We start from the raw sequence: 22,561 nt of genomic DNA, 5'->3' as shown, positions 1-22,561 counted from the left end.
TATGGTTATCAATTGTCCTTCAAATAATTATTAATATGGCCGTCTTAAATAACATTGATTGACATAAATTTACAATTTCATGAGAAATTTCTGCGATTGAAAATTTGTGTACATGGAGGCAAAATTCTGGAGTAATACTGCTATAAAAAGGTCTAGGATTCAAATTCACTGGACCCCATCCCAAGTAAAACATATTTTTTCAAATATCTAATAAGTAATATGTATTGTAATTATTGAAAAATAAAAATCTCAATTAGTTTTGTAACTGGTCGAAATCTGAACTTTTGAATAGTAAAATAAAAGGAAAATTGCTTATAAAATCATGAACTTTTATAATAGTTAGGTTTTTTCTGTGAACTTTAAAAGTTGCGTCAAAAATCACGAACTTTTACCGGGTTGTGCAAATTTCCCGAACGACCCGACCCGATAGTTTTCCGGTATAAACTTATCCTATGTGGCAGCCGGAAGCGTGACTAGGCAGCCGGAATACAAAACGTCGTTTTGTGTGTGGCGAAAAAAAATTAAAATTTCGCTGCAACCTTGAAGGTATAACTCGAATTTGTCGGCGAACTCGGTAGAAAAATCTCGGATCTTGCTGGTTTTGATATTAGATTCGGCGACTGAGGCATTCCACTATCGGAGATAAAAGCAGGTATAATTTTTTCTCTACTTGTCCGACTATCTGACTTGTAGCTTTATGCCTAATTTGCCCTCTGATACGAGCCAGGATAGCGTGGATGCAGGGGAGCCAGAACCCAGGAAGCCAGCCTCGCAGCAGCGTCCGAAGAAGCAAACGGAGCCATCCACACGCACGTTGAGGCCGAGAGATCGCATCAAGCCTCCACGGAAGCTCGATAGCTGAGACGGAGAAAGCTACGGCATTTTTTTAGCGTTTTTGTCTATTTTTTGGTTTAGTTGGTTTAACTTTGGATTTATTTTGTTTACCTTATTTTATTTTATTTGTTATTGAGTCGGGAGATTTATAAGCCCCGTTCGGGTTTTCTTAGTTGGTTCTTTCCCGAACGTATTAGGTTTACGTCGAACCAACCCTAGGGTTTTAGTATAAATAGAGCCACAATGTAATTAATCGATCATCTATGAAATATTATACATTGGCTCAATTTCTTTAGCAACAAGAAATAATACCCTCAGGCTGCCGACGAGGTATTCCTCGCGCTCAGCCGCCCTTTGCCGTCAACGTCGCCGACCCAAGCGTTGGGCGCTCGATCTTGACGACGACCGTTTCTTGATTGTGCTCGTAGAATTCACGTTAAGGAAGACGATCCTTAACACCCTCCCTCCCACCACTATTTGACCTCTACAACCACATACCCATAACCACGAGACACAGATTCGGCAGTGATCGCGCGCGAACCGCCGTCTATCGCAACACTGCTGGGGAGCTGGCGTTGGTGGATGTTGGTAGAATCGGCAATGATGAGCGGAAGCAGGTTTTGGATAAACTGATTGCCGCTGTAAATGAAGATATGGAGGGTATTTTGAGAAGAGTTAGGCAGAGATTTGATGTGTAAGGATTTCTTCATAATTATGCATACCAAGTGTTTGATAATTTGCTTGTGTTAATTTAGTACACCGTTTTTGTGTGGAACATTATAGATAGTAATTTTACAATGAGGTGATTTTATAATGCTCTCTGCTTGTTCCCAAATTTTGCTTGTGTCCTTTGCAGTGTAGGCCTGGAATTTCCAAAAGTCGAGGTTCGGTTTGAGAATCTGAAGGTCGATGCTTTAGTTCATGTCGGAAGCAGAGCTCTGCCGACTATACCTAATTTCATTTTTTACATGACTGAGGTAAACATGCGAGAACGAAATCCAATAAGCTAAATGTTCTCTGTTTTTAAAATTAAGCTGACATGTTCAATGGAAACATGGCGTGAAAAATAGGCCTTCTTGAGGAAGCTCAGAATTTTCTCTGGTGGAAGACGAAAAGAAACACCTGCAAAAGAAAACAATGATACCCGATGGACTTCCCTCGGATATCACCTTTCGCTTCCCATCAGCCGCCATCGGAGCTGTTGTTGTACCAAAATGTGTTTATGATGGACTTATGGTGAAGTGAATGGATGAAGCGTGTTTATATGGTGGGAATTGTGGAGAAGGTGGCGCCAAAGACAGACAATGAAGGCGCCATTTTGCTGTCCATAAAGGAAGACAGATGGTTTTGTGGATATTTCACTCAAAAAAGTAGGGATATTTTTGGCATCACAATAACTTCTATGATTATGGAATGCCATATCTATAGCTTACCAAACAATGGATTAAGTCTGAAATTATGCTGTACCAAACACCTAATTACTCAGAATTTAGAATTACTGTTAATGAGAAAAAGTGTTATATGAAAATCTAAAAAAACATTTTCAATGAACCAATCACAACCATAATTTACATAACAAAGTAAGAAAACCTTTGTCTATTTTGGAGTCTATGATGTCTATCACTCTTAGTCATTGTTTTTTTTGTTACATATAGTAGTAGTACTATGTATAGGGGTCTGTCTTTTATGCTATGGTGCTTGTTATATTGTTTATGTTGTATAGTTTGTATATATAAAAGGACTCGATTGAGTTACTAGTGCTCGACATAAGGCCCTTGTGGTATTAGATGAGAATGTTCCATAATTTAAGACCAAATCATATACTATATCAGGGGTCAAATCAAGGGAAATAGGTAGGAAAACTAAAGAAACTACTATATAGAATGTTAACAAAAATGTTTGCTTTCAATTCATTTTATAGTGATATTTAGTTTCATAAAAGAGGTGAAGTCGAGCCAAATACTATTAAAAAAAGAGGTTAGGGACACAAACAAGATATATGGCAATAACTGCTATACGATCAAGGTGTACGGGATTCCGACCACCTCTTACTATTTTTAAGGTATCAAATATTTGACCTAAGTCAAAAAGAAAATTCAGACACCAACCTCTAAGGGCATCAGTAACTCCGTCCCCATTTTCGGCCCCAAGTCCCCTCCACGTCATCATTCCTCTACAGTGCCCAGGCCCTAACTGCTGTAACTCAGCAGGCCGCAACTCGGGCCGCAACTAATAAATGACACTATTCACAACTCCAACCTATTTAACTCGAAAACGCAATTCGTTGAACAATTGAAACCGGAAAAATGCATTGTTCATTCGAAATTAACATTGCATTACTAGACGAAGCAAATTTAAAATACAAGAAACCCGGGCCACGACTACTACTTCTTCATTTGGGCGCGAATGTAGGCGATCATCTCACGGTGCAACTCGAGCTCCTCGTCCGACATCTTCGATGTATCCCTCGCAGTCAACTCCGTCAGCTGGCTCATCCGCCATGTAATATTCATCTCCGACAAAGTGTCGGACATCTTATCCAGAGACGGATTGGTCGGTGGTGGCACCATAGCGGAGTTGCTCGCAGTTGCCTTCCCCTTTGCTTTCCTCTTGGCCGCCTTTGTTCCCATCGGGCGGCTCTGAATGCTAGGAGAGGAGCCGAAGACGTCGTCGTCCGTCACGTTGAGGTCGATCGCCGGACCTCCTTCGCTCGAAGAGTAGTTTCCGGAGGCGGAAACTTTGGTTCTCTTCGCCGCCCCAGTTGCCGCCGGCTCGGCACCGCTGGTGTACTTCGGGCTCTTCTCGACGAGCTTCCAAACGTCGATGTACTTGAAGGCCTTCTTCCCGTCAGCAAAGAACGCATCCTTCGCCATCTGGACGAGGTCCGCCTCGCTGTGCCCGCTCGGCCACATCCGGACTACGTTGGCCCACTTTCCGTTCCACTTGCTCATATCCGCCTGGACCCTGCCCCAATGCTTGTGCAGCTTCACGTAGCTACGCTCGATCGACCCTTTAGGACGGCCAGCGTTATACTTCTCAGCAATCCGCTCCCAAAAAACCTTGCTGGTTTGCTGGTTGCCGATGATAGGATCCTCGGCGATGTCGATGTAGTTCCTCGCAAGCCACATTGTCTCTTGCGGACTGTACTTCTTCGGCCCATCCTCCTCGCCCACCTTCCCCTTGCCCCGCTCTTGAGCGGGCTCCATCTCACTGACCTCGAACTCTTCGGTGGTGACCAGCGATGTTCCGTCGACGTTGCTACCGACTCCCGGACTAGGCGTCGGCTGCGATGGTGGCGACGCCGGTATGTACCAATTGTTTGAGTTAACGAACTCCTCCATCTCACGTTGATCGCTGTTGAACCAATCCATTTACACCGACACAAAGGGTATAATTGTTCGAGTTAATAGAGGATTGAAATGTAACGTAGGATTGAAATTGAATGCACGTAAGATTTATGCACAACAAAGGCTCGTATTTATAGACATCAAATTAAAAAAAATGGATTTGCGGCCCGGCCCGTCACCGTGCAACGCTGGGCCGGGACTCGCGCCTTGCGGCCCGTCACCGTGCAACGCCGTCCCGGGCCGGGACGCGGGACGCTAGCCAGGCCGGGAACGCGGCCCCGGGAGCAGCCTGGGCCGTGACTCTCCTCCGTGCAACGCTCGGGACGGGTCGGGACTCGCGAGATGCGGCCCGGCCCCTTGCGTTATGCATGCTCTAAGACCATCAGCAGTGGGGCGCCCTAAGGCGCGCCCTATGGCGCGCCACGTCAGCATTTTTATCCTCCTCCTTCTCCACCTGCAGTGGGGCGCCCTAAGACGCGCCCTATGACGCGCCACATCATCATTTTGTTGTTTTGTTTAATTAATTTAACTGTTTTCAAATAACACGTAACGAGTAAAAAAACGACTAAATAACAAGCGGCGAAGTTTTAATAATAAAAAAAATTACACCATTCAACTAAAAAAAGAAAAAAACTATGTCTGGCCAATTCCCAACTTCCTACGCAACTCATCGAGTAATGCACGGAGATACTCGGCTTGTTCGGGGTCGGTGCACTTCTTGAGGGCCTTGTGCGTCTGCAACATCGTCCTTGCCATCGACGCTGTAGCTAACGACGCAAACGCGGTGGCCGTCTGCGTCGGGAGCTTATCCGGGTCCGGAATAGGGGTTGCAGCGGTCGACGATGACGTCGCGGTCGACTTCCCCTTGGCCTTCGCAGCCTTGATGATAGGAGGACGCCGGGAGGACACCGGTGTGCCGGAACTCCCTTCATCCACGTACGTTCGGTTGAGGTCAACCGGGTTAGTGCCGCTGCCGCTGCTCGTGTAGTCACCAGCTTCGGTGACCTTCGTCCTCTTTGGGGCACCAGTGTGCAGAATTTCACCTTGGAACTTCTGCTTCTCCCTCAAGAGCGCCCAGATGGCCTCGTGCTTGAACTCGCCGAACATCGACCGGTACGACAACATCGCTTTAGAGCGCACGTCGTGCACGCTCTCGCCGCTCCCCTGTGACCGCGCGCACTTCTCGAACTCCGCCGAGTACAAGTTCACTTGCTTCTTGATTTGATCCCAGTGCTTGCGGAGTTGCTCACTCTTGCGCTTGTACGCGGTCGGCGGCTTGACCGAATTGTAGAGGTCCGCGATGCGCTCCCAGTACGCGGTCTGTCTCTGGTTGTTGGCGAATATCGGATCTTCCGATATATCTACCCAACACTGGGCCAAAGTGAGAGTTTCGTCGTCGGTGTAGTTCGTACGGCCGAGGGCGTACTCATCGTAGTCACCGGGAGGCGGCAACTTCTGTGCCCGCTGCCGGTTCCGCTTCGCCTCCCCCTTGGCGGCACCGGTCGCTGCGGGGGCGGGATCGGCCGATGCGGTTGGGCGGTGCGGCAACGGCTCTATATCAGACAACCCATACGATTCCGTACTGAAATCGGGGTCGTAATGGGTGTTGTCGCCGAACGAACGATAATCGCCGGGTTCTGTACCCGGCCAATGCGCCTCTTCGCTAAACGTAGGGCTATTGGGGCTTGAATCCATTTCGTAGTAATTATGTAAATGTAAGTTTCGAAGATGAAATCATGTGAAATGAAATGTTACAAATGAACGCTATTTATAAATAAACGAAATCGCGTGCCATCGTCTGCGTGCCATCGTCCGTGGCCTTCACAATGGGGCGGACGATGTCGCGGACGATGGCCATCGTGCACGACCATCGTCCGCGACGTCCGCAATGGAGCAGACGATGGCGCGGACGATGGACATCGTCCGCGGTTTAAGTCGCGCCCGAAGCATAGGCCGCGACTCTCGTCCGCGGCCTATGCCACACACCCACAGTGGGGGCGGACGATGAATGGCGCGGACGATGCGCGCCATCGGGCGTGCCATCGTCCGCCCATTGCGGATGGCCTAATCCACGTACTAGTATGATACAGAAGAGTTTATTTTCCAAATCCCGTTTCGATCAGTTTCGAAACACTACTTTGTTATGGATATCGGAGATGGACCATGAGATAATAATCCATAAAACATAAAATCCACTTATTTTTATTAATTTTACAAAAATATATCTCTACCAAGAAAAAAAAACAAGTCTTCAGATTATTCGGTTAGTGAATAGCATATCATAACAATGATGCCAGAGTTTACTGAAAATTTTGTAGCTAACACATGATGTGTTCCATTGTGTCTATCTCCACCTTGAATAAGAATCATAAGATATATCGATCATCTACAATTTAGGAAGCCAAATTTGAAAAGTCTATCTCTTGGGCTAAGGCCATCCGCAATGGGGCGGACGATGGCGGGCCCAATGGCCAAATTTGAAAAGTCTATCTCTTGGGCTAAGGCCATCCGCAATGGGGCGGACGATGGCACGCCCAATGGCGCGCATCGTCCGCGCCCGCCATCGTCCGCCCCATTGCGGGTGCGTGACATAGGCCGCGGACGATCGTCGCGACCTATACTAAGGGCGCGGAGTATAGCGCGGACGATGTCCATCGTCCGCCTCATTGCGGCCTACGCGGACGATGGCCGCGGACGATAGGCCATCGGCCGCGCCATCGGCCGCCCCACTGTGGGCTACGCGGACGATGGTCGCGGACGATGGCACGCGTTTTTTAATTTCTATTTAAATCTTGTTTCTCATTCATTTGTACATACGAACATATCGACTATCCCTTTACATATTCTCTCTCAACATCCAACCAAAATGAATCTCGGCGACGACACCAGTAGTTCTACTTCGTCCGAGTCCGGTAGTTCGACGTCAGAAGCATTAGATGCAGTCGTTGAAGAGGCCATGGCGGCATGCTATGCGGCAATGCAGCGCGAGGAGGAGGCGGCGGCAGCGGCGGCTGAGCAAGTCCATAGGCCTATTCGACATAGGACGTATGTCCGACGCGACCACCCGGAAGCTCACGGACGTCTGGTTGAAGACTATTTTGCCGATCAACCACGATGGGCCCCGACTGTTTTCCGCTGCCGGTTTAGAATGTCGCGGTACCTTTTTCTCAGCATTGTTCGGACATTGTATTCACGTGATGAATACTTTACGTTTCGGGAGGACGGCATCGGCAAACCCGGCCTTACACCATTGCAAAAGTGTACGACTGCTATTCGTCAGTTGGCATACGGCACCACGACGGACCTTTTTGACGAGTACCTCCACTGCAGGGATTCTACAGGTCGCGAGTGTCTGAAGCGCTTTTGTCGGGGGATAGTAGAGGCCTATGGCGACACATATTTGCGCAAGCCGACTGCCACTGATTGTCAGGGTCTGATGCAGATGCACGAGACGGCGCACGGGTTTCCTGGGATGCTCGGGAGCAACGACTGTATGCACTGGCAGTGGAAGAATTGTCTGACGGTGTGGAGAGGCCAATTCACAAGTGGATACAAGGGCAGCCACCCGACGATGATCCTCGAAGCCGTCGCTGACCATCGACTCTGGATCTGGCATGCTTACTTAGCGTAGCCGGGTCGAACAACGACATTAACGTCCTCAACTCGTCCACCCTCTTCACCGAGCAATGTAACGGCAACGGCCCGGCCATCGAGTTCACTGCCAACAGACGCCAATACCATATGGGGTACTACTTGGCCGATGGCATCTACCCACGGTGGCCAGTTTTCCTAAAGACGATCAGCTGCCCAATTGGTGAGAAGAGGGTTTTATTTGCGCAAAAGCAGGAGTCGGCGCGGAAGGATGTCGAGCGGGCATTTGGTGTGCTCCAATCACAGTGGGCAATTGTGAAAGGGCCGGCTCGTTCCTGGTACAAGGAAGTCATCGCCGATGTCATATATGCGTGCATAATCATGCACAACATGATAGTCGAGAATGAAAGCGGAAGCATCACCGATTGGAATGAAGATGACCGTGCATCTAGCTCGTCCGGCACGTCGACCGAGACACCCGATAGAGGGTTACCGTTAGGCTTCAATGAGGTTCTATCTAGACAGGCATCAATGCGCAACCAACAAGATCATGCGCAGCTCATGAGCGACATGATTGAAGAAGTGTGACTCGTAACCGCCGTCGCTGAGTTTGCGTTTTTTTTAATTCGCATTGTAATGTATTAATTTTTATTAAATGAAATGAAGTTTTTGAAATTCGTATTTTAATTTATTAATTTTTTTAAATTTGTATGGATTTTGTAAATATTAAAAAAATGATGATGTGACGCGCCTTAGGGCACCCCACTACAGGTGGGGAGGTGGGAGGATAAAACTGATGACGTGGCGCGCCATAGGGCGCCCCACTGCTGATGCCCTAAGTCTCCGCTCCAAAGATGATCTAAACTTAAAGAGTGGCACGTGGTAGGGCCCACATATGTGTAAGAAGTGTAACTGTGAGATGGTACATTTATTAAATCAGACAGCCCACATTATTTCAATTTCATTATGGTAACTAACTAACCTTTGAGAGCTCTTTCATCACATCCTCACTACAAATATCCTCTCAACCCAGTAAAGAATTTGATTCATTATTATTCTCTCCTATTATGCACAAACATATATAGAGAGAGTAGTCCTAAATCCCTGCTTCTTTTGTTACATTGAGTTGATTGAATTTGTTGTGCTAGTTAGAGATGAGTGAACCACCAAAATATGCTAACCCCTATCCTGCTCAAGGTAATTTTTTTATTCTCTCTTTAGATTCTTACTTGGTCTTGGCTTGGGTTTGTAAAATATTTTTGTCTCTTTTATGATTTTCTTCTTGGCACATAAATACTACGCTGGAGTAAATTAAAGTATTTTTTTTTCGTTTTAGATAGTTATGGTTTTGTTTTGATTTATGTACAGGAGACTACCAGGGACCACCGGTGGTGGCGCCGCCTCAGTATGCGTCTGCGACGCAGCCTCAGAGGAGGGGCACCGGAATCTTGGAATGGTGGTATGTGCTTTTAAGTTATTTTGACTTGTTAAAGTCCAAACTAGTTGCTATTTCTCTTTCTTAGTCTCTATTTTGTTATGTAATTTATGTGTAACTTTTCACAATGTAGTTGCATTCTTCTCCTTCTTCAATGATGCTTTTATTTGATGTCTATCTTGAATATTTGATAAATATACAAAATATAATGTTTATTATAGCCTTATAGGTAGATCACTTCTGCTCTATTTCACTCAACGCTCTATACATAATTCTGTTCATGCTTACAAAAAAAAGGTAAATAATTTATTTGGTCTCTATCTAATGAAGATTAGTTTCTTTCTCTGTTGGTTTAATTCGTCCTTATTCTTGCATCGATCGTTTCTTCATTCCGATGATGTTGGTGTGTTTGTGTGGTGCAGCCTTGCGACTATGTGTTTCTGCTGCTTGCTGGATGGATGCTGCGAATTGCTCTGTTGTTGTTGTTGTGTGTAATCATTAATCTTTTTTATATGACTACTTCAAAATTATTATATGTAAATGTTTATGTATTCTATAGACTAACGCCCAAAACTCTAGAATTCTCTTCTTTGTCGGATTAAATCTCATTCTTTATGTATTACTAGTATGCACATATTAATATATTTTTAAAATATTAATTTTCAATTTTAAATTAATTAACAAAATTAGAATCAATATTTAACAATGAGTAACAATTTTAGTTCTATAAGAATAAAAAATCTATATAAATTATAATAAATTTGAAACAAATCGCATAATATAATGTTTAAACATTAAATCATGGAGTAGAAAGATAAAAATCTATCACAATAAAGAATTAAACACAATGGATAATTACTCATCATTTTTAAAACTTCTTTATACACTACATTAACTTTAAAATTAAAATCAATCTTATCATTATATACTAAAACCTTCAATTCTTCACAATTCGTCACTCTTCAACAGAACTCATAGTGAAAATAACTCGTTTGTGTATTAAAACGATCATCCGTACCGAAGCTCCTCTTCTTCCTCTTCATCGTCGTCTTCTTTCTTGAACACCTCTAATCATCCCCGAATCTCCTCAATGGAGAGTTAGGTTGATCTGCGGAGTGATAGAGATTCTGGAGATGGGGCTACGAACTCGACAAATGCAGATGGTGATGCAGAAGGTGCGGAGGGAGTTGGCGCCAATAATAGGGATTCGTCTTCCTCTTACCAGAGATATGATATGTATACAGCAGGCTGCTCGTTGGATCGAGCAGGTCCTTCCTTTCTCGTTGCTTCTGTTGATTGTATTCATACGTCAGCACTGTTGAGAAAATATTTGAGAGAAAATTACCCGGTTTTCTCAACAAGCACCTCCAAGGTATTACCATGTTTCATCATATTGATATGGTCTTCTGATTTGTGTCCAACCATAATTTATGTTTTATGAGATCTAGGGTTGTGATCCGTTGCTTACTTTTCTTAAATTGCTAACTCATCAACGTAGTGTATTAAAAATGTCAACACAATGATACTGAAATGTCAACATAAACTTACGTTGATATTTTAATACATTGTATTGACATTAATATTTAAATATCAACACCGTTTGTTAAAATGTCAACACAAATATGTCTTGACATTTTTAATACACTATGAGTTAGCAATTTAAGAAAAATTAACATTATAACACACCCCTTATGATCTATTAATTAAAACCTCCCACTCACTCCACTTAATCACACATGACATAGGAAAACCTCATACTCACTCCACTTAATCACACATTTAATGGTATATTTAATTTAATATAATTTTTTAAATTAAATGGCAATCTTGTAAATTTCTCCAAAACTCTCCTTGTATAGATTTTTATTTTCTTTTGTTTCAAATATTGTTTAGTATAAACACCAAACCCACCTTTAGCAGTCAATAGTATTCAAAATTTACATTACCGTCTGTGTGGATAGGATAATCATCCATTAGCTATATCATAATTATACTATCCACTTGCATGCTATTGTTACTAGTTTTAACACCCGTGCTATGCACGGCACATAAAAGTTTCAAGTTATAAATACAAAATAAATGAATATATAAAACCATAAATCATGTATGACTATATCTTTCACCCAACTATTACATTAGTACACACAAAAATAAAATGCATATACAAAAGGCACAAATACACACAAAGTGACAAATGACAAAAAACACTACACAAACATCAAAATTTAATAGACGTTTTGATTTATGAGAAATATATAACAAAGACACATTCAATAAAAACACGTGTAAGATGGGGAGATCCTCTGATGTGTTATACTATAACATAGCGTGGGTTGCTATGGTTAAACGTAACCACTATCATATAAAAAGCAATAGGATTGTAGAATTTTAAACACGTAGTACTCTAATTCTATTTCTCTCTCCGGCATCTCTCTCGTCGCCTCATCCAGTATCTCTCTCGTCGCCTCACCCGCCGGCTGTCGCCGGATTCCAAGCAGAACCAAACCTGCTATACTGCAATCACAAAATTAGTCCACAAAATACAGATTCTAGTCCATCTATTTAAAATTGTTTCAAATCTTCTTCAAGAAGTTTGCATTTGGTTGGACTATTTAAGAAGCCACTATTGCTCCATAGGAGCTGCCTTTTTTCTATCCAACAGTAATATAGTGTTGCATGTATGCATGCCTAGGTATACTTAAATTAGGCTTTAAGTAACTATTTATCTTGCATGTATACATGTCTAAGCGTGTGCTTAATATTTTACTTCATGCCTTCTAAATTTAGCAGTTCGGAGTCTTGCCGAACTGCTCGGGTATATTATATTCCCGGATTATTTTCTTTAAGTATTTTGAAATACTTACTTGACTACTAAAAGCCCAATTTAATCATTTATTGGACATTATGTTAACGTGGCTAACATTTTCCTTTCTTCCGTGACTTACAGAATTAAATTTCAGTCTCAAATTTATCTAAGGCAGTGGCCCAATTTAATTAAAGAGTCCAACTCTTCTTCTTTCTTTCTTTTTTTTATATTTTTTATTGAGGCCTAACAGAATTTAATTGTCATGGCTCCAATCAATTTTTAATGGGCATGGCCCAAACTTTACTTTTCTTAAAAGAGGCCCAAATCAGGGAGCCCCAATTTCTACCCCCAATTCGTCACTCTCGCTTCCTCCCTCATTTTTTCTTAAATTTTTCCCCAATTCACAAACTCAAAATCAATGGCGGTCTTCTTCTTTCTCAAATCCGCGCCACCCTTCACGGTTCTGTCACCGTCGCCGGCGAATCACGCCATCTCTCCGTCGAGCTCTCTCCTTCAAGCTCTTTCTTTCTGTCGAGTTATCTCTCTCTCTCTCTCCGTCGAGCTCTCGGTTGGAGAGAAGGCGTCGACTTCCCTCCGGTCGATGGGGAGTCGCTGCCCTTTCGTCGTTTCCCGTTCTTCGCTGTGACGGGGTCGTCGTCGTCGAACCTTTGTCGTGTTCCAGCTCATCGCGGGGAAACTAACGGGCAGTCTCCCACTCCGGCGCGGTGTGGTCGCCTCGGAGGACAGCCCTGATTACTTAGCTAAGTCTTCTTTCCCTTTTTCCAGTTGTTTTCCTTGCTATTGAGCTAGTTCCCCCCTTTTTTGTTTTTATGTTCTAAATCTCTTATGGCTTATTGGAATGAGTTCTGGTTTATTTAGCAACACTATTTACTGATTCATACCAGTTCTCCCTTGGAGCTGCCCTTTTTAACACTGGCACTTTAGATCATGATAGATTACTTGATGATAATAAAAAGTGCATCATTAATTTACTAATTATTTTATTAGTACTTTGAACGTTAATTATATGTACATTTTTAGAAAATGGACATAAGAGATGTGGATTTAGGATTATCATAAGACATCAGCAACGGAGTGCCCCGCATTTCATTGAGCACATTGTGTACTGCGCATACCAACAAAGCATGTCATCTTCATAATCAGAGTTTGCCTCGATGACTTGTTTTTAGTTTTTAAATAATATAAATAATTTTCTAAACAAGTACTATTAATTGAATTTGAATATTATGCGTAAGTATAATGTTCAACTAAGTACGAAAACTACCATGCTCATATTCAATCACACGTAAACTTACTCAAAAGTATGCACAAAATAACACGATTCTTCTCCCCCTGTCATAATTCATAAATACCATAACAATTTATCTAGACACACATATTTTTCAACATTTCACATTCAGTTAAATTTTTTGTCCAATAAACATCGACATCAAAAGTTCAAAACATTCCAAACAAAAAAAAACCGAATAAAATCCTATTGTGAAAAAATCCCCACACAACGAGCATCAACTCTATTACCAATCTCATGAATATAAAATACAATAAAATAAATTCAATTCTCATCCAAATTTCATCATCAAATACCAAATAAAATCAAAATCCAAAAAGAAAACAAAAAATCAACACATAAATAGCTGCTAGATATATCATTGTCATTCCAGAAATTTGTGCATGATATGAATATGGAGACATTGGGGGAGGATCGCCTGCTGTGTTAAAAAACATAGCAAGGCCTGTTGTGGTTTAAACGTAGGGGCTTCCAAATGAAACACAGCAAATGATTTAGAGTGAGAAATTGTGGGATGGAAGAATAGTAAACGCATATATTTCTATTTCTTTTGTTCACTCTTTTTTTATCCATTTTTTTATTTAATTAAAATAGCAGTCGACGGTTAGGGTAACTTACTTCACTGAGTAGCTTTTAAAATTATCATGGATGTTTTTTTAGTACAGTATTTTATTTTAATCATGATACCAAGACCACTTTTACTTTATATACCTATTAAAAAGTATTATTTATAACAAAGTTAAAAACTAATTAAAATAGACATATTAAGCAATACCATTAAGTTAATTGCTTTAACCCCATTTCTGTAATTATTAATTAATTTTCTAGGCCGTTCTCATTTTTCGCAAGCTATAAAAAAAGTATGCAATCTTTTTATTTTGCAATATTTCCTTTATTCAAATAAAAATATAGTATTCCCTCACTATTATTTGCATTTTTTTTATTTCAGCTCATCTCAAACTATTTACATCATTTCTATTTTAAATGAGAATTAGGGCATTTAATTAAGAGTAAATGCCAAAACTGCTCCTGGACAAGTGCCAATTTTACGATTTTGGTCATATACGTTATCTTTTGAATTTTTGCATACTCAACATTTCAACGGATCACAATTGGTCCTACACTCACACTTCCGTCAATTTTTAAACGGTCTTAACCCGATTTTGACCGATTTTGATGGTTTTAACAGTCTCAATCGAGTTCAAGCCGTTTAAAAATCGGTCAAAATCAGGTTAAACCATTTGAAAATTGATGAAATTGTTAGTGTAGGACCAATTGTGATCCGAGTTGAAATGTTCAGGATGCAAAAATTCAAAAGATAAAGTATATGACCAAAATCATAAAATGGACATATGTTTAGGACCCGTTTTGGCGTTTACTCTTTAATTAATATATGTTAGAGTTAATTAAGTGTTCCCCTATTAAGTGATGTCTCATTACACTTAAGATACTAACTTAATTACACTAAAAATCTATCCCAAATTTATGACTTAAAAAAAATTGCGAGTGACATGGGACGGAGGGAGTACTATAAAATTCACTTAAATTTATTGGTTAAAACACTTAAAAATTTTGATAATGTTATAATAAATTAGAAAGTCCCACCTCATTAGATAAAAATATTCCCTAAATTTTAAAAAATCATAATTTTAAGGAACAAAACTTATAAGGAAAGTATTTTATATTTTAAGGGTTGGAGAAAGGATAAAGTTTAAACTTTTATTCTTTACCTATTCAAAGCTCATAATTTATTTTAGAAAAATATACAAATAATTTATTGTGTGTATCTGGTAAATAGCTAATCCTACAACTATGAATTAAGTTGTCGTTAGATCAATACACTGATATTAGTAATTGAACGAAAATAACGTTTGTGTTGCTTGTTGATGCATCAATAACAAAAAATGCAAACTTGTGTTTGTATGTTGGAAATTTTACATATGCAAAGTAATTTATTACGACTATATCATGATTGTAAAACAAAATACTAAATTTTTTTTTTAATAGCTACTCCTCCAAATATTATCCTGACCGAGCGCTTATTTAATTAAATAAAGAAATGAATTAAAGAGGGTGAACAAAAGGGAGTACTGCCATCCCACAATTTCTCACTCCAAATCATTTGCTGCGTTTCATTTGGAAGCCCCTGCGTTTAAACTACAGCAGGCCCTGCTGTGTTTTTTAACACAGCAGGCGATCCTCCCCCGGAGACATTGTATACGGTTTTGGTTTCGATTTCGATTTCGCGGACCTTATCTGGAAGAGGCAGATAATCAATGGTTAGGGGTAAAGATAGAGAATACACAAACAATTTCTACATTCTTTAACGATATACTTTTGTAAGTACGAGTCATATACTTATTTTTTACTTATATATTACATAATCTCACTCTAATCACAATTATCCATTATAACTTTGTGATCCAAAGCAATATCTTCTATACAAACTTATGTTTCTAATTCTCCTCTTTGTAGTTACATTATTATTAGTTGTATTCTTATCTTACTTTTGAGCAACAACCAAATGATTATTAACAAAAATTCCATACACTATCCTACCAACAACTTTCAACATATTGCTGAGGAAGAATGAAATCTTATTTAAATTGTAATCGATTCAAATCAAAATGCTTTTAGATGAGGTCCTTTTCTAAGAAAATAATATTACCTCTGTACACGAAAAATAGTCCAATTTTGTTATGTTGGGATGTCCACAATTAGTCACATTTTTTAAAATGTAAAAGTTTCTCTTTCATAGTTTACTCATTTTATCGATTCTCTTTTAATACTTTACCTACTTTTTCTTCATCTTTTTTAATTTACCTATTTTTTCTCCTCGTCATTTATTTTACCAATTTTTTTTATTAAAATTCGTGTCATTCACAAATATGATTATTTTTTGTGGACGGAGAAAGTATACAAATACCAAAACTAGTTTTATGTCAGGTGGGGACCAAATTAATTATAGAGTGAACTGCACCAAAAAGCCATAACTTTTCGCTGTGTAACAGCAGATGCCCCTAACTTTTAAAAATCCCACCAGAGGGATCTAACAAAACATGTAATCACAAATCGTGTTTTTTCGGACCATAACACCCTCAGGGCTTGGAAGGGCAAAACCACCCTTTTATATGGCCGCCACAGCTGCATGCACTGTTGATGGGACCTGCGAAAGTAATTGATGTGACAGCAAAACATGGTTCTTATCCCCCTATTCTTAGGGGGAACCTTTTACTTGCTAATACTAAAAGATTGTTAGTTAATTTCTTTTTCTTATGTATAGACTAGCAAAATATTACTCCTATGTATCAGTTAAATAGGTTAATTGAGTTTGTATAAAGATTATTAGGAAATAGTTTATTTTACAATAAAGTTCCTAATAAGCTTATAGGAGTATTTATCTTGATTTTTTAAAATACTAAAAACTTTTTTAAATTAGAAACTCTCTTGCATTGTTTTATGCAATGTAATCAAATAAACATGACAATGAAGGAGGGTGAGGCAGGTATAAGGTCAAGTGGCATAATTGGAAGTGGAAAATGGGAGACATTCACATTCCACAATACAACTAATAATTATCTTTATCCACTCTATTTAAAACGGATAGGAACGCCACTCAATTTAAAGTTAATTTACTTTTCCTAATTCGTTTAAGGTTACATTTTCATAAAATCTAATGTAACCATATATTAACAAATCACATTGTCACGCATTAATTTCAATAATGACGTAGAACTCCCCAAAATGAGTACTACTACTATTTATTTATATATGCGAACTTTACAATATTATAGTATTATATATTTCTACTATATTTAACTTATTATCTTCAAAATTATCGTGAGAATGAAGAAGATCATACTTAATATTACTAAATAAAATAGACATCCCCTGCACATGCAGACTATGTGCAGGCATAGGGAGCAGGTGTAGTACGTAAAAGGTCTACACTGCCCTTCAGCCCATTTGGGCATTTTCGTCTAAAAAATGGCAAAATATACACGTTTTGTGATTACATATTTTGTTAGATCCATCTGGTGGGATTTTTAAAAGTTAGGGGCCTCTGCTGTTACACAGCGAAAAGTTAGGGGCATCTGGTGGGATTTTGGTGCAGCTCACTCTTAATTATATATAGGACTGGCATTCAAAGACTTTCTTAGTCCTGTTATAATTAATTGATTTATTTTAAGTACTATAAGATTTAAGAAAATGTTTTTTATTAATTTAAGTAATGAAAATAAAATTTGAGAGAATAAACTAATAAAAATAGATACAAATTAAATAAGAAAAAATAAATATATTATTTTTTTGCTAAAAATACAAATTAATACCTTAAAATAAAATAATCAAAAGTAAAATAAATCCTTTATAATAAAAGCAATAGTTATAAAATAAAAATAAAAATAAAAATAAAAATAAAAAGACAAGGTAGAAAATGGCATCTCCACTCTCCTCCAGTAAGGCTATCCACAATGGCGCCTAGCGCACCACCTAGCCGAGCGCCGGCGCTAGGCGAACCATTGCAGCTTCCGAAAACCGCCAAGCGGTTTTTCGGAATTAAAAATCGCCTAGCGCTAGGCGGTCGACGGGCGCTGGGCGATGCGCTAGGCGATCCGCTCGGCGCCATTGCAGCGTCGGGATCGCCCGGCGCATCGCCCAACGGTTTTTTTGTTTTTTTTTTTAAATTTTCGAGACACTATATTTACGCGATGCCGACATGCGCCAAACGGAAGCTCATATTCGACTCCAAAAAGATTTAATTGAAGAGTTATGGGCGCGGAGGACTGCTCGGAGTTAGTTTTTTTTTATTTATGTAATTTTGTAAAATGTACTTTTTTTAATGTAATTTTTATTATTAATGTACTTTTTAAAAATTTTAGTACTTTTTTAAATTTATTGTACTTTTTTAATTTATTGTACTTTTTTAAAATTAAAATAGTATTATTAATGTTTCCCGTATATGTCTCGTAAATTAAATTCCGTATATTGTGTTATTAGTGATGTGGCTATTGATGTGGCTGCGATATTTATGATATGGCTAGGCTATGGCTGGGCTATTTCTGATGTGGCAGGAGGATTTTTAGTATTGATGATGTAGCAGGAGGAGTTTGTGGCTGGGCTATTGCTGGGCTATCACCACTGTGGATACCCTAACGGCTAGGGCATTTTGGTGAATTCAATACAAAGTCCTCTTCGCGTGGCGAGATACACCGGACACGTCACGTGCCAAAGCGAGTTCCTCTGACCCACACAAACCCTGTAACCCGACCCATTTTACCTCAAACCCGAAAGCCCTTTACATCCGCCACGTGTTCCAACAGCCCCATCTTGGCCGTCCGTGAAATAAGTCTCGGTCAACTCTCAGCGAGCAGACAAATCCACTTTTGCCGTTAGATTTCCGTCACCTGGAAATCAACGGCTGCGATGCTGCCCAAAATATGAGCGGGCAAATCTCATCGCCTTTAAGAAGCACGCCCTCTCCGTCTGATTTCTTCGCTCAAACCCTAATATCCCCCACCCTCGTGAAAATGGTGTCCAGTATAATATCTTTTGCGTATTTTGTTTTCCCCTAAATTGTAGCCCATTTTTCAATTTAATTGAGCTCCGAGCTGCCGCAGATCGTTAGGCGAGGGGGTATAACGGAAGATTCCGGCTATTCCATACATGATTTTTGGGATGAATTGCTGCCGGAGGCTCAACAGAGCTGAGAGCTGCCGACGGTGCGATTCATGGTGTCCGCTGTTTTAGCGAGCCAGAATGAGTCGAGCTTGGCCCACATGGGAAAGACGCAGTACGCGAATCCCCACCTAAATCCAAACCCTCACCCTAACCCTAAGCAGAAGCAGAAGCAATTCCACCCGTCTCCAGCGAACGGTGCCGCCGGTCGCTACCGCAGTATCAGCAACAATAACGTCGATTCGCCGGCCGTCACGCAGACAGCGTCAGATGATGCATATTCTTTCAACCAGACGCCTGCGGCTGGTAACGCGGGGAATTACGGTGGCTATTTGACCTTAAATGTTGCGACGTACACGAAGTCAGAGCTTCTGGAGCTCCGGAAACGCCTCTCTGTGGAACTTGATCAGATCCGTGATTTCCGTGATCGGATTGATTTTGGTCGGTTCAACATTGGGGAAACCCCTAGATATCAGCCGAAATCAAAGAAATATAGTGGCAATAAACGTCCCGGACCTGCGATTGGATCCGCTCCCAAAAGAATGGGCGATGGATATGAAACTGGCAGCTTGGAGACGGTTAATTTTGGGGATTTATTAAAAGAATGCGAAAAGATTGTGACTAAATTGATTAAAAGCAAATTCGGCTATGTTTTCAAAGATCCGGTGGATGCAGTGGCTTTAGAGCTTGTCGATTATCATCTGATTGTGAAACATCCAATGGATCTCGGCACCGTTAAGGCGAATCTGGCGAAGAATTTGTATCGGACGCCTGTAGAATTCGCAGCTGACGTCAGGCTGACTTTTAACAATGCGTTGCTCTACAACCCTAAGACGGATCCTGTTCATGGCATGACAGAGGAAATTCAGGCGCGGTTCGAGGAGATGTTTAAGCCGGTGCAGGATAAGTTCAACAGCGTGCTCGAGCAGCGGCGTGAGAAGGAGCCCCACGAGTTTAAAATCCACAATGACTTGCCTTTCCGGGAGTTTGAGGAATTGCATGACAGTTCTTGGAACAATAATGGTTGTCTGGCTCTGGCTGCGAAGAAGTCGAAGGCGAAAGGTGGACAGGTTCCTGTTTCCCATGTTTTGAAGAAGTCTGACAGAATGCATACATCAATGCAAGCCCATTCTACTGCTTCAACGGCTTCTAATCTGCCTCCACCGCCGATGAATTTGCCGCCATTAGCGCCGGAGCAATTGTCTCCCTCTCCAGTGAGAGCTCCTCCTCTGTCTGCGGCTAAGGAGCAGAAAGCTGGAAGAGTAGTGACCCCGAAGCATCCGAAGCCAAGAGCGAAGGATGTTAATAAGAGAGATATGAGTATGGACGAGAAGCAGAAACTTGGGTTTGGGTTGCAGAGTTTGCCCCAGGAGAAGATGCCTCAACTTGTACAGATAATCAGGAAGAGGAATGAGCATTTGGCACAGGACGGCGATGAAATAGAGCTTGATATTGAGGCTCTTGATACAGAGACGCTGTGGGAACTTGATCGGTTTGTGACCAATTGGAGGAAGATGGTGAGCAAGACAAAGCGGCAAGCGTTGATAATGAACAACAATCAAACTGCTGGAGTTTCCATTCCCTCCAGTCCTGTTAACGATGCTGATGTGGTAAGTTTAATTTGCATCAAGATTTGTCTTTTTTTGTGGTATTTTCACTGTGTATTCATGTTGTTGGTAATGTTGTGTAGGGCGCATCGAGTGACAAGAATGATGATTGTGGCAAGAAGATGAAAGAAAATGATGAAGAAGATGTAGATATTGATGACGATATGCCAGCGGCGAGCTTCCCTGCTGTGGAGATTGAGATTGAGAGAGAAGGTGTTGTTGAGCAGGAGAATGATGGTGTTGTTGAGCAGGAGAATGATGGTAGAGGCAATGCCAGCAGTAGCTCAAGCAGTTCTGGCAGCTCAAGTAGCTCGTCCTCGAGTGGTATTGATACTGATTCTTCTTGCTTGTGTTGCGGGTAAAAGTATGGAAACAGAAACAGATGTTCATTTGGTTGAGCTTGCTTTTTACAGATTCTGATTCAGGGAGTTCCTCGGGTAGTGAGTCCGACGCAGATGATGCAGAGTCTTGACTTGACAACTGTTATGAGCAAATCTGAAATGAATTCAGTGCTACTTCTTTCCGGCATTTGGGTGCTGTAGCAGGTGTGTATTTCTTGGTTCTTGTGAATAATGTGCAAGAGCTGAAGAATATTTGGTTTGACTTTACAGGATGACAAATGAGGTGGTGGTTGTAGATGCGGGGGATGAAGAAAATAGATTAAATCTCAGCTTAAGCTTAGGTGAAGAAAATAGAAGTAGATAGGTTAATTTGTAGTACAGTTTTCTTCTTCCCCAGAAATGGTGGGAATTTCTACCTAGTGAAAAAAGCCTATTTTTGAACACCTGCATCAGCAATAACCAAAGACACGACTGATTCAGATTCACTAAAGAGTCGAATACGAAGAAATTGACAAAATTCAACGTATTTATCTTAAGCCTTAACAGAGGGATGGTCATCAAAGCAATGAGAGGACACAGGTCCATTCTTTAGAGACCCTCCTAGATCTCAGCTCCATGCCCTCAGCTTGAAGAGCACAAATGTGCAGTTTCTCCTCCTGCTTGCTTCTTCTTTTCCGAGTATAAGTATCCATTCGAAACATACTCTATATTGCATCAGTCAGATTCATCATCAGTAATTGCATACCACTGCATCACACTCATCTGTCTGCTGATCGCTTTCCCTTCTTCAAGACCAAAAAGATCATCTGAAAAACTTCACTTAGAAGATAAAACCAAGTACTCCTATTTAGCTTGGAGGAGGAGGACGATAGATGAGCAACGGGGGAATGCACCAAAGTAATAAAGTAAAAACAAAATGTTATCAGAAAAAAAACCAGAGTATCACTTTCTTGGCAAGTAAGCCTCACAATTTTTATTAATGCAGAGGATCGATCAGGGGCGGATCTAGTAGGGGCATTTGCCTCTCCTCAATATATATTTCATAGAGTAATTTTTTTTAAAAAAATTGAATTGAAATCCTCGTTCCGTCCCAAGGATAGATAGCAATTTTTATTAATAACAAGTAAGCAATAAGTATCACTTTCTTAAAACTGCATAAAATCTCATGTTTGCCAAGGAAGTGATCATCTTCTTTAGGACAAAGGGTGAGTAGGTTATAAATAGAGTTTAATGCCTTATGGCCCCACATGCCATTAAATCATACTCCCTCCATCCCACGCTATTTAGCAAACTTCCTTAAACAGTCATTTTGGAAGTGGAAAAAAAATAAAGTAATATTTTTATGTTGATAATTTTAATATATAAAATTTAAAAAGTTATGTGTTTTGTATCGGAATCAGCTATTATTATAACGCGTATAAATATATACATATAAATCTGATTTCAAGCAAAAGAACGCGGCGAAAAGGAGCTACAATAAGGCTTGAAACAACTGCCAAACCGGGTGGCCGCAAAATTTCTCCCCTGCAATAAGGCTGGATTTCGCGGCGCCTCCGAGGGCCGCGATTCCGACCAAATTGCGGATGCCCTTAGATTGAAGCACTTGCTAGATTTG

At 40.7% G+C, this 22,561-nt stretch overlaps 1 protein-coding gene and 2 long non-coding RNA genes across 6 annotated transcripts; all 3 read left to right on the top strand.

Annotated features, from left to right (window-relative positions):
• The first annotated feature begins 433 nt into the window (after window positions 1–433).
• LOC121803122 lies at window positions 434–2,348 on the top strand. Of its 3 annotated transcripts, none has more exons than XR_006050917.1 (4): window positions 434–652; window positions 744–1,528; window positions 1,691–1,811; window positions 1,905–2,348. It is a non-coding gene; the product is annotated as an uncharacterized LOC121803122 (long non-coding RNA). The 3 variants fall into 3 exon arrangements; XR_006050918.1 differs by having other exon boundaries at window positions 733–1,528; XR_006050916.1 differs by having other exon boundaries at window positions 728–1,528.
• A 6,407-nt stretch (window positions 2,349–8,755) lies between these two features.
• On the top strand, window positions 8,756–9,796 carry LOC121803267. Its single transcript, XR_006050947.1, has 3 exons — window positions 8,756–8,969; window positions 9,141–9,231; window positions 9,630–9,796. It is a non-coding gene; the product is annotated as an uncharacterized LOC121803267 (long non-coding RNA).
• Window positions 9,797–18,808: 9,012 nt separating this feature from the next.
• LOC121802332 (transcription factor GTE2-like) lies at window positions 18,809–21,389 on the top strand. 2 transcript variants are annotated; one of them, XR_006050763.1, is made up of 4 exons: window positions 18,809–20,608; window positions 20,689–20,929; window positions 21,019–21,150; window positions 21,217–21,389. XR_006050763.1 is itself a non-coding variant. In XM_042201977.1 (3 exons), exons 1-3 carry the CDS (start codon window positions 19,052–19,054, stop codon window positions 21,075–21,077), a joined length of 1,857 nt encoding a protein of 618 aa, XP_042057911.1. In that variant the 5' UTR covers window positions 18,809–19,051; the 3' UTR covers window positions 21,078–21,389. The 2 variants fall into 2 exon arrangements, 1 of the variants encoding a protein (XP_042057911.1); XM_042201977.1 differs by having other exon boundaries at window positions 21,019–21,389.
• Window positions 21,390–22,561: the final 1,172 nt, after the last annotated feature.

Source organism: Salvia splendens, chromosome 5 (assembly GCF_004379255.2).
Source record: "Salvia splendens isolate huo1 chromosome 5, SspV2, whole genome shotgun sequence".
Lineage (NCBI taxonomy): Eukaryota > Viridiplantae > Streptophyta > Magnoliopsida > Lamiales > Lamiaceae > Salvia > Salvia splendens.
This window is presented reverse-complemented; position numbering and strand designations above follow the sequence as displayed.